Here is a 12,131-nt window from a genome sequence, read left to right as displayed (position 1 = left end):
TTCTTAGTTTCCGAACCAGAATGTGCTTTATTTAAAAAGACATTTCCTTCAAAGATGTCAAGATTTTCTCTTCTTTTACCCTGTTAGGCTTTGGTGAGTGTTGTGCATTAACATGGTACTAGACCTCTTCTTTGGAGAAGTTTTAAGATCTAGAAACTTTGTGCCAGAATGAACTTCAGTGAACTTGTGCTGAAGACACCAGGTGGGGGTGGGGGGGTGGGGGTGTCCTGCCCAGCAGTGCAGGAAGGAAGTGGCGGGCACCGCCCCCACCCTGACCCCGTGCAGCCCACTGTCACCCGAACGCCCTGCCTGAGCCGCATGGCCTGGCTTCCAGCCCTGCTCTGCCCAGCCCTTTACCAGCCACGCACCAGGGACAGGTTCATTCCTCTGTGCCTCCAGCTTGTCGTGGGGAATAGGGGCACCCGCCCTTCCCTTCCAGCTGGTTGTACAGACAGTGACATGCCTGGGCCAGGGCCTTACACCTCAGTGCAACACCAGGGTCGGGGGTCAGGTTCATTTCATTTGCCGTTCCTGAAGTATATCAGGTAAGCACCACAGTGAACAGTTGTTTCTAGGAGGAATTAAAAATGGAAAAGCTATTAAGTCAGATGTATTTCAGTGAAACTTAAAAAACAGAGATAAATTACGTGCATGTATGCATTAGTGAATACACTAAACTAAGGAAAATGTTTTATTTTTTAAAAAATGAAGTTTTATTTTTGTTTTTGTGGTTTGTCTTTTTAGGGCTACCCCCACAGCATATGGAAGTTCCCAGGCCAGGGGTTAAATCAAAGCTGTAGCTGTCGGCCTCCACCACAACCACAGCTACGCCAGATGCGAGCCACATCTGTGACCTACACACAGCTCACGGCAACGCTGGATCCCTAACCCACTGAGCGAGGCCAGGGATCGAACCCAAGTCTTCATGGATACTAGTCGGGTTCTTTGCCGCTGAACCACAATGGGAACTCCAAACTTAAGTATTTTGGGAAAAAATGAAAGAGTTAAGATGTTCAGTTACTGTTCCCAAACAGGTTCCTCAGCCTGACATGCAGCAGGCCAGACCCTAAGATGGCCAAGGTTTGCGGCCGAGAAGGTTTATTCCTGAGACAGCCGACCAAGGAGACGGGAACAAGTCTCAGATCTGCCACCCCAAAGGTGAGGGGCTCGGGTATCTATGGTGTAAGCAGGGTGGTCTCGGGCATGGGGAAGAAGTAGGGTGGTGGGGGTCTCTGTGCAGAAGGCCATTTGCGGGACCCCTGCACAGGCCTCGTTCAGAGTCAGTTCATGGGTGCCTAGTTCATCTTGCTGGGAGTAGTTGCCCCAAGTTCCTGGGTGGCAGGAACCTGGGTGGGTGTGCACTTAAAGAGGAAAAGAGAAAAATAGCCAAAGTGGAGTTCCCATTGTGGCGGAGTGGTTAATGAATCCTACTAGGAACAATGAGGTTGCGGGTTGAATCCCTGGCCTTGGTTAAGGATCCGGTGTTGCCGTGAGCTGTGGTGTAGGTCGCAGATGCGGCTCGGATCTGGCGTGACTGTGGCTCTGGCATAGGCCGGCAGCTGCAGCTCCAATTAGACCCCTAGCCTGGGAACCTCCATATGCCACGGGTGTGGGCCTAAAAAGACCAAAAAAAAAAAAAAAAAAAAGCCAAAATGAGCTTGCTCGGTGAAAGCAGGCCACAGATTGAGGTGTTGTAACAAGTTTGCATCCCTGCTGTTCAGAGAGAAGTTTGGGAGCTTCTATGAGTCACCAGTTTGTCAGTCCTGTGAGGCACAGCTTCTTTACTTCACATAGAAAGTTTTAGAAGCCCTTTCTATAAAAGACCCTTTTTGGAGGGTGTGGGGCGGGGCAGTGCGTGCACAGCAGGGACAACGCCAAATCCTAAACCACTAGGCCACCAGGGAACCCCAAAAGACCCTTTTTATAGATACAGTAAAATCAGTAAAGTAGTTCAGGTAATAGACATCAGGATTTCAGAAGACATTCCCACTAGTGTTCATGACGGTAATAGGAGGTGATCGTGGACCTTAAACCATGTTACTGTAAAAACCATGCTGTGTGTTATTCTCCACCAGCTTTCAAGTGAAACGCTTTGGTACCTTTTGGTTTCATAACCCTTATCGCTAGATTGGTGTTTGGGGTCAACACACATCAAAACAATAGGCACCAGGTAAAGAGGGAAAAGTCTACATTTTTTTAAATTATTGGTGCTACTTCTGTGCAGAGTCTCATGGGAGGGCCTATGGAATAGGATGGTAACTAGGCCAAGTGTGCAGATAAGGAAGGCCTTGGACCACTAGCACGTGAGAGTCTGGCCAAGCCCAGCCGCCTTCCAGCACCTTAAGGTGTGTCCCAGGACAGCCCAGGCCCCCTGAAACACCTGCCTGAGAAAGCTGCAGTGGCCAGGAGAATTGACTATAGCTGAACACGGTGATGAGCCCCTCCTAGAGCAGTCACTTAGAAAGCTGGCTGTTATCAGCCCTTCCTCTGCTCTCTGAGCTGTGAAACCAGCACCCAGAGCTGTTTCTGAAAGGCAGACATCCAGGGAGGACCAGAGCCTAATTCCATGAGTACCTTGCTCCAAATTGCACATCTCCTGCCTTGAAGAAGTTTGCTTCTCCACCAGAAAAGTGCCAGCGAACAATCCAGGTGACCCAGTCATGGGACCAACCCTTCCAGCCGCCGGACCTCTCTGGAACCAGCCAGCCTTTTTTTTTTTTTTTCCTTTTTAGGGCTGCTCCCGGGGCATGGGAAATTCCCAGGCTAGAGGTTGAATAGGAGCTGCAGCTGCTGGCCTACACCACGGTCACAGCAACACCAGGTCCTTACCCACTGAGTGAGGCCAGGGATTGAACCCACATCCTCATGGATACTAGTTGGGTTCTTAACCCACTGAGCCACAACGGGAACTCTTGGAGCCAGCCAGCCTTCAAAATCCAGCCTTTTGTTTCACGTCCCTTCCCTCCCGACCCTCCTCCCTGATGCCCCCAATTGCTTTAACAGCCGCTGGCTTCATTTATCTTCCGCTAGAGCAGGCTTTGCCTGTGATTTGTTAAACAAGCTGCCGCCTGGGCAGAGCTGTAACCGGCAGGATTTGGATGGAGGTACCAGTTAACAAGCCAAACTTGACATTCAGGAGTTTAATCCAATAGAAGAACTGTCTTAGCGGGAGGGTGTGACCACTAATTGGATAACGTGCAAGTACTAGAGCCATGAGAGGTGGGAAACTCAGAAAAAGAGCTGCTCTCTGTAGAGGAAGTTGGAGTACTCAGGACAGAATCCCACCAGAACCAAGACGGCAACTACAGACATGGTAGGAAGCCAGCCACTCGGCAGTGTGGGGAGCAAGGCCAGCTGGCCTCGCAGCCGGTGCTCATGGATTCTTCTGCAAAGAAAGGCCAGCGCATAATGGCATCTTTGTCTCTTGCAGTGTTCTCACAAACACCATTCGGTAAGGAGCTTATGGAGTCTGGGACATTTTATGACATAATGCAAATATCCAGCATTTCTATCAACTTTGAGTTTGGAAATTCCTGTAGCCTGAGGAGAAACAAGTTTTGGAACTAATGCCCAACACAAAAACTGATTACCAGGAAAAATGTTGGCTCTACACTGATGAAAACGAATTATACAAATACGTAACTAAAAGCAACCGCTGGCGACACGTTTTCCCACCAATTTCAAAGTTTAAACAGAAGGTATGCTAAAAATCTCAGAAGTTGCATTGATGGTTTTTTTTTTTAATTCTTGAGATAAATTTTATGTTACATGTGTATTGTACTATGATGATTTTTTATTTCCTTTCCATTATGGTTTATCTCAGGATTATTGAACATAATTTCCTGTGCTCTATGGTAGGGCTTTGTTGTTTATCCATTCTGTTTATATTTGTTTTTATCTACTAACCCCAAACTCCCAATCCTTCCTTCCCTCAATCCCTTCCCTGTTGGCAACCCATGTTCTCTATGCCTGTGAATCTGTTTCTGTTTTGTGGATATGTTTATTTGTGCCATATTTAAAAAAATTTTTTTGCCTCATCCGTAGCATGTAGAAGTTTCGGGGCCAGGGATTGAAACTGCACCACAGCTCATCTGTTCTGAGAGAAGCTTGGGAGCCTCTGTGAGTCACCAGTTTGTCAGTCCTGTGGGCACGGTTTCATTACTTTGCATAGAAAGTTTTAGAAGTCTTTTCTATAAAAGACCCTTAGGGGGACAGGGCACATGCCACAGAAGTGACCCAAGCCATAGCAGTGACAATGCTGAATCCTTAACCATTAGGCCACCAGGAAACTCTGAAAGACCCTCTTATAGACATAGTAAAATCGGTAAAGTAGTTCAAGCTGCTGCAGTGACAACACCAGATCTTAACCCACTGAACCACCGGGGAACTCCCTTTGTGCCATATTTTAGATTCTGCACATAAGTAATATATGATTTTGGTCTTTCTCTTTCTGACTCACTTCACTTGTTTGATAATCTATAGTCATATCTATGTTGCTGTGAATGGCATTATTCTTTTTCTTGGCTGAGTAGTATTCCGTTGCACACATGTACTACATCTTCTGTACCCATTCATCTGTTGATGGACATTTAGGTTGTTTGCATATCTTGGCTATTGTGAATAATGCTGCTATGAACATAAGGGTGCATAAATCCTTTCTATTTATGTGTTTGTTTATATTATAGTTGATTTTCAATGTTGTGCTGCTGAATATATCTTTCCTATTACAGTTTTGGCTGGATATATGCCCAGGAGTGGGATTGCTGGATCATATGGCAACTCTTTTTTAGTTTTTAGAGGAACATCCTCATCCCATTTTCCATCGTGGATGTACCAATTTACATTCCCACCAACAGTGTAGGAGGGTTCCCTTTTCTCCACACCCTCCCCAGCATTTGTTATTTGTAGACTTATTAATGATAGCAATTCTGACCAGTATGAGACAGCACCTCACTGAAGTTTTGATCTGCATTTCTCTAGTTATTAATGATGTTGAACACTTTTTCATGTGCCTGTTGGACATCTGTATGTCTTCTTTAGAGAATGTCTATTTAGGTCTTCTGCCGATATTTGATTGGGTTGTTTTGTTGTTGTTGAATTGTATAAGCTGTGTGTATATTTTGGAAGTTAAGTCCTTGTGGATCACATTGTTTGCAGATATTTTTGTCATTCAGTAGGTTGTCTTTTCATTTTGTTTGTGGTTTCCATTGCTGTGCAAAAGCTTGTAAGTTTGATAAACCCATTTGTTTATTTTCGCTTTCTATTGTCTTGGGAGACTGACCTAAGAAAACATCGGTATGATTTATGTCACAGACTATTCCGCCTATGTTCTCTTCTAGGAGTTATACAGTGTCATGTCTTACATGTAAGTCTTTAAGCCATTTTGAGTTTTATTTTTGTGTATGGTATTGGCTGGAGTGAAGAGAGGTAAAGTCTAAGACCAGTCATTGATTCACTTAATTATAAATAGGAATTGGGAATGTCAAGTTATCACATCCCGACTCTGGAACAGTCTCTGCCCTGTTACTCAGGGACTCCTCCCTCCCCATAAGATGTATCGTCCCATGTGTTTTCTGAGGCCAGTGTTACAGGGGCTTGTCCCCGCCACTGTTTCCTGCTCTCCCCCTCGTCCCGTGTGTTCCTGCCCCTCCCCAAGGAGGTGATGCTGTCCCCCACTCAGCCCTGGGCCTGGGCAGTCCAGGCTCCCTGTCTTGACCAGCTCGGCAGTCCAGGGAGGCACCTGCAGCCAGTGAAATGTGCAGGAACAGCGGCTGATCGACTTCAGGGAGGATCCTCTGCAGTAAAATCACAAGGTACAGAGGGACACCTGCTCCTTCCCGAATGTAACGTCTGCTGGGCGTGTGGCTGTCGTGACAGCAACCGGGTAGGCATCTCAGCCGTGAAGTGAGGGGGCTGAGCCTTGGGGCTGCCTACGTGAGGTGACTTCCTTATAACCTAGCCGCATCAAGAGTTCCTGCTGCCTACGGCTCAGGACCCCCTGACAGACGTACTCTCCAGGCTGGGAAATGTTTCTGGAGAGGCGCAGCCCAGCCTCACCTGCTGGGCTTCAGGATGACCCAGCTGTGATCACCCACGAAGATTCACTGCAAGAGAAGTGTTTCCTCAGTGTGACAGCTCGCTCACACACACACACACACACACACACACACACACACTCTCCAGATACACACCAAATTATATCAGTACTTAAAAAGAGGAGTTCCTGTTGTGGCTTAGCGATAAGGAACCCAACTAGTACCCATAAGGATGCGGGTTTGATCCCTGGCCTCGCTCAGTGGGTTCAGGATCCGGTATTGCCGTGAGCTGTGGTGTAGATCACAGATACAGCTCGGACCTGGCATTTCTGTGGCTGTGGTGTAGGCCGGCAGCTGCAGCTCTGATTCGACCCCTAGCCTGGAATCTTACATATACCACAGGTATGGCCCTAAAAAGAAAAAAAAATTATATATATATATGAAACAAACCACTACCACTGCTTTGCTTTAACAGGTGTTTATTTAGCACCCGCTCTGCACGAGGCACTGTGTTGGTGCCGTGAAGAACATGCAGGTGGACGAGGCGTGGCTCCTGTCCTCTGCAGGCTCACTGTCCAGCATGGGAACTTGGTCATGGACACAAGTGACCGTCACACCAAGGCAGAAAACAAATAATGCTACAAGATCGGCCTCCACCAGGTATTATGAGAATCCAGAGGAAGAAAATATTACTCTGAGAATAAGAGATTACAGAAGGTGCCCTAGAGAACGTGACAGGTCAGATGTGGATGGGAGAAAACGAAGAGGAAAAAGCAATCCAGGATGACCGCACGCAGAGGCAGAGGCAGAGGCCCGCCTACCACTGCTGATGGAGGTGGTCGGGCCAGGACTCGTCGTGTGGGTCCAGGGCTGGGGAAAGACACCAGCGGGTATGATATGCTTGGCTCCGTGGAGGATGCATCCATCTGTAGCAAAGCTGTAAAAGGAGGTGCTTTGATCTGAACTGTTTTATGAAGCGTAATCTGAGGGTGACAGAGTGACTTTGGGGAAAGAGGCCGGCTTAAAAATGATTACAAGAGTCTGCACAAGCATAACAGGCAGTGACCAGGAGAATGAGATGTTCCAGGTGGGAGGTGGAGACAGAATTGAGAAGATTCAGTGACAACTGACCGTGGGAAAGACGACGGCACTTTTGTACCAAGACGACCATCCACAGAGCCAGGTCAGTCCAGCGGCGGGAAGGGCTGCATTTGGGAAGAGACGGGGGAGGGGCCTGGATGCTGGCGGGCATCCGGGGGTCCGAGGGCGGTCACAAGTTGGAAGGAGAGTTCAGGTAGAGATGGGGTCCCCGCAGGGACAACAGCAGACGTGGTGGGACAGGGCCCACGCAGAGGGTCCCAGGTACAGCCCGGTGCCACGTTTTCTTTCTCACAGGAAATTCCCAGGTACAAGGATGCCTCCCATGGAAGACCTGTTTCTCGCTGTGTTCTCCAACAAGTCCTCATTCTGGGGATTCCGAGCAGGAAATCTGCCTCCACCGCGAAGGGTCATTCTGAAAAGATTTACTCCGATGAGAGGTTTTTTTTTTTTTTTTTTTTTTAACTTTTCGTGGTCATTGATTTGGAAGAGTTTTCTGTAATAAAAATATTTTTCTAAGGATTTCAGAAAAGCCAGCGGTGCAGGCCACCCCACTGAGCCTCAGAGCTGGCAGGGAGCGGGGAGCCCAGCACCACCTCCCTTGTTGCTCAGGGACTTGCCTGACATCGCGCACGGCAAGGACGGCAAAGCAGGAGCCCAGGAGAGACCGCAAGCTCCTCTCTTCCTAGGGACAGAGGCTGGCCCTGGGGACCAGATACCATCCAGATACACGGAGAGAAAGGCCCCCAAGTAGGAGGTGAGTGGGTAGGCTGACAGTTAGGCACCTAAGTAGTTAACTGTAAGCAAGAGTGGCTGCGAATAATACATCTATGGTTTTAACTGTTTTTAAAATGGAGAAAAGGAGAAAAAACAGCTTCTGATAGAAAGGCATTTTGGGGGAGTTCCTGTTTTGGCTCAGTGGTAACAAACCTGACTAGTATCCAGAGGACGTGGGTTCAACCCGTGGCCTCGCTCAGTGGGTTAAAGATCCAGCGTCGCCATGAGCTGTGGTGTAGGTTGCAGACTTGGCTCGGATCCTGCATTGCTGTGGCTGTGCTGTAGGCCAGTGGCTCTGATTTGACCCCTAGCCTGGGAACCTCCATGTGCCTTGGGTGCAGCCCTTTAAAAAAAAAAAAAAAAAAGCCTTTTTTGAATATGATCATAACTTTAATTCAACCTGGTTTTTTGGTTTGTTTTCATTTTTTTGGCCAGGCCAGGGTCAGATCTGAGCCACAGTTGCACCTACACCACAACTGTAGCAACGCCAGATCCTTTAACCCACTGTTCGGGGCCAGGGATTGAACTTGCATCCTAGGGCTCCAGAGATGCTGCTGACCCTGTTGCACCACAGCGGGAGCCCCCACTCTGGTTTCTGATACAACATCGCTATGGTTGGTGCGTATCCTACAGCGTTTTCCCTAATTTGAGCCTTTTAAAAAACATGCTGTCATTCAATTAATAAAGTTTCTTCCCTACTGCTTAAAAAAAAAAAGGCTTTTTATTTGGCCCCACCGGTGCCCTACAGAGCTGAAAGGAAATCACTTGGACTTTCTTGAACTATTAAGCTGTACTTCACCAAAAATCTATTAGACTGCGCTACTGCACATACACCCAGCGAGCGTCACAGCAGCCACGGCGGCGAAGGTGGCACCTTGGTCGGTGTGGATACGAGAGGAGAGGCAGGTGCAGGCAAAGAACATCAGGGAGCAGCAGACCGTGGATTGTGTTGCCCGTCACAGAAGCAAAATGGCCTGGTGAATTCCCTTCTGAAAAATTAAATGAGACGTTCCAAATGCATCCATTTCCATAGAAGATGGAGAAGACAAGACAATTACGTTTCAGGTATTTAAGTCCCACGTCCACAGGCAGATTCGCAGGAGCCACGTCAGCCTCCTTGTTGATAATCTGGAAATTCACAGCCCAGCCGCTGTTTTAACGAATGACTCCTTTTAATGATTCCCCAGGCCCTGTCGTCTGCCAGTCACACATCTCATCTCAGCCGGAGCCTCAGATTTTCCAAAAGACGTTCTTCTTGTAGAGGACGTAGGCGATGAGCACCCAGAGTGCAGTGGCGACTATGTTCTGCACCAGATGCTCCCTGTGGGACTGGCTGTCCCCCAGCCTCCACTGGAAGGGGAAGTAGTTGGCAAACACCTCGTGGCCCATGTACACCAGGATCGAGTTCATGCCTGGGGAGACACAGCGGTCATCAGTCTCACTCGGGAAATCTGACTTCAGTGAAAAAAGAAAAGGCGCCCGCTTCTGTTACGGGCTACCTCCAAAAGTAAGTGGTGTGTATCTTAGCTACTGAAGTGCAAACTATATCAAGAAAAGTAGCAGAGGCGTTCCCACTGTGGTGCAGCAGAAACGAATCCGATTAGCATCCATGAGGATGCGGGTTCGATCCCTGGCCTCACTCAGCGAGTTAAGGATCTGGCATTGCCACGTGCCGTGGTTTAAGTCACAGATGCGGCTTGGATCCCAAGTCGCAGTGGCTGTAGCGTACGCTGGCAGCTGCAGCTCCGATGAGACCCCTAGCCTGGGAACTTCCACATGCCGTGGATGTGGCCCTAAAAAAAAAAAAAAAAAAAAAGTATTAGAAACTATTCACGTTGGAGATGTAATTGTGGACTATTTAATCTGAAAAGAATGCCAGGATTATTAATTTATAGACCAAAGAGACTATTATTGGACTCGGAGGCTCAGGCGAGTCATGAAATTATCTGCTGCACTCGTCTCAGGCGAAACCCTCCCATCCCTGGGGGCATCTCTCACGCATCAGGTGTAAAGCAGGGCATTTCCATCAGAAAGTGCGGCCCCATTTCTGAAGCCTTCGGAACTGGATGACGTGACTGAAGAAGCCATCGGAGCATTGTTTACGACCCCACAACCTAAATGGTAAAACGAGGGGGTGCTGCCCGGGAACACACCAGGGACACCCTGCTTGGGCCCCCCTCGGACACACCCAGCCCCAGCTGCTTGCAGGTCCCCTCCTCCGCACGGCCTGGGGCAGGGGGCTCACCCGGGTAGAAGAACGGGGTTCCTGTCCACAGTCCCTTCACATCCACAATGGGGTACAGGACCAGCAGGATCAAGAAGGCAGAGGAGCTCAGCGTGGTGACGTAGGAGGTGGACCTGGGGGACAGCGGGCGTCTCAGGGCTCCGGAGAGCACTTCTGACGTCAGCCCAGTTGGATGTGCACATGACACGTCTGCTGTACCTACCAGAGATTTTTGTTCACTGGAATAAAGCCTTCATTTTCAGAAGCTTTCGTCAAAGCAACAGAAATAAGCCCCTGTGAGGGGAGAGAGGTGTTAAAGTTTCTTACATCATCTCAGGAAACAATTGCAGTCACTTTGCTGAACAGCACAAATTGATAGGACATTGTAAATCAATGACAATAAAAAAATTTTTTTAAAAGAAACCACTGTGGTTCACAACTGAAAAATATGAGCCACTAAGTTGCTTGGGGAGGACTGAAAATCGTGCTCGCCTTTTTTTTTTAACTGGAAAAACATTTTAAAGTTGTACAACTGAGTTCCCCGTGTGGCTCAGCAGGTTAAGAATCCAACATAGTATCCATGAGGTTGCGGGTTTGATTCCTGGCCTTGCTCAGTGGGTTAAGGATCCGGTGTTGCCATGAGCTGTGGTGTAGGTCGCAGACGCGGCTTGGATCCTGAGTTGCTGTGGCTGTGGCGTAGGCCGGCTATAGCTCTGATTTGACCCCTAGCCTGGGAACCTCCATATGCCACAAGTGCAGCTAAAAAGAAAAATAAATAAAAAATAAATAAATAAATGTTGTACAACTAAAACTATTCTCCAAAAAATACCTCTCCAGCATTGCTCTGAGCTGAAGGTAAACAAACAGATCAATGAGAATGAATCCTGGGAGGAAACCCACCTGCAAGGTTGAGGGTTGAAGGAAGAGCTTTATCTTTTACTACCTGTGAACCTGTTATCATTGGCCTGGTCCTTCTGGAAAAGGTCCCAGAAACCCACACCCCAGTTCCATTTCTTCGTGCATGCGTGGATTTATTTATAAAACATTTTCCTGAGAATTGGGCTGTAGAGTTTTTTCCTCTCTGCTACTCAGAGGAAGGCTGTAACAATCATGACGTGACAGCTCTATCCCACTGCTGCCCAGTGTGAAATAAATGTGTGTGAAGAGAAGGAACTTCAGTGAAGAACATGGGTCACTCACCAGAAAACACCCCCAGACGGCGAATCTGATCAGGATGCCTTTGGTCCGATCCTTGTAATACAAGAGTATTTTCCCTGCCTGCAGAAGAGAACACACTGTGACCAAGAGACCCACTTACGGGGTCTTCTTCAGATTCATCCACCATCCTAACCACTCAACAGACAGCCTCAGCTGCAGGTAGTGGGGTCACAAGGAGAGTGAACGAGGCCCCTGCCTGTGGCTAAGTGCAGGCCGAGAGGCACAGGGACCCCTCGGGAGGGAGGTGGGGGAGGCGTGCAGAGGAGGTGCTGACCCGCTGAGGATATGGGCACGAAGCAGGACCAGTGCTTGGGCAGGATGGAACAGCGAGCATGGAAGCATGTCATACAGGGGAAACACAGCCTCCCTGAGGTGCTGCGGGTAGTTCAGAAGGGCTGGGGTGGGGAGAGGTGGGCCTGCAGGTCTTACTTTACTTTAAGGCACAAGCTTTCTCCCCTAGGGGAGGGGAGCCAAGGAAAGTCACTTTTTCCCCCACGTAACAAGGGACCAGCTCAGGCTGGCCTGCTGGATAGTCCCGTCTGGCAGGGACACAGAAGGGGGACAGGGGCAGGGTGGACCTGGAGGCCGGGAAACATTTTTAAAAACAGAAAAATCTGGGCTTGGCATAAAAATCCCCCCAAAGTAGGAATTAGCTTCTGAAAACGCTGAAGAAAGTGTCAATAATAATTTATCGGGGCTCCAATCAAGGTGGTGGAGTAGCACGTGGGACCCGCCTCCTCCCACAAATGCATCCAAAAATGCATCTACTGGTGGAACAG

At 48.5% G+C, this 12,131-nt stretch overlaps 1 protein-coding gene across 3 annotated transcripts in view; it reads right to left on the bottom strand.

The window, feature by feature from the left end:
• Positions 6,498-12,131, bottom strand: part of HGSNAT (heparan-alpha-glucosaminide N-acetyltransferase) — a 45,949-nt gene continuing 40,315 nt past the window's right edge. For 2 of the 3 annotated variants that reach the window (XM_021078288.1, XM_021078290.1), the window contains exons 15-18: positions 11,335-11,412; positions 10,358-10,428; positions 10,156-10,268; positions 6,498-9,322 (exon numbers count right to left, since the gene is read on the bottom strand). In XM_021078288.1, coding sequence (XP_020933947.1) covers positions 9,141-9,322; positions 10,156-10,268; positions 10,358-10,428; positions 11,335-11,412 — 444 coding nt within the window. In that variant the 3' untranslated portion in view covers positions 6,498-9,140. Of the gene's footprint in view, positions 9,323-9,735; positions 10,025-10,155; positions 10,269-10,357; positions 10,429-11,334; positions 11,413-12,131 lie in introns of those variants that run through there. The other variant, XM_021078289.1, reaches the window with a different exon arrangement.

This window comes from Sus scrofa, chromosome 17 (genome assembly GCF_000003025.6).
Source record: "Sus scrofa isolate TJ Tabasco breed Duroc chromosome 17, Sscrofa11.1, whole genome shotgun sequence".
In the NCBI taxonomy this organism is placed as follows: Eukaryota; Metazoa; Chordata; class Mammalia; order Artiodactyla; family Suidae; genus Sus; species Sus scrofa.
This window is presented reverse-complemented; position numbering and strand designations above follow the sequence as displayed.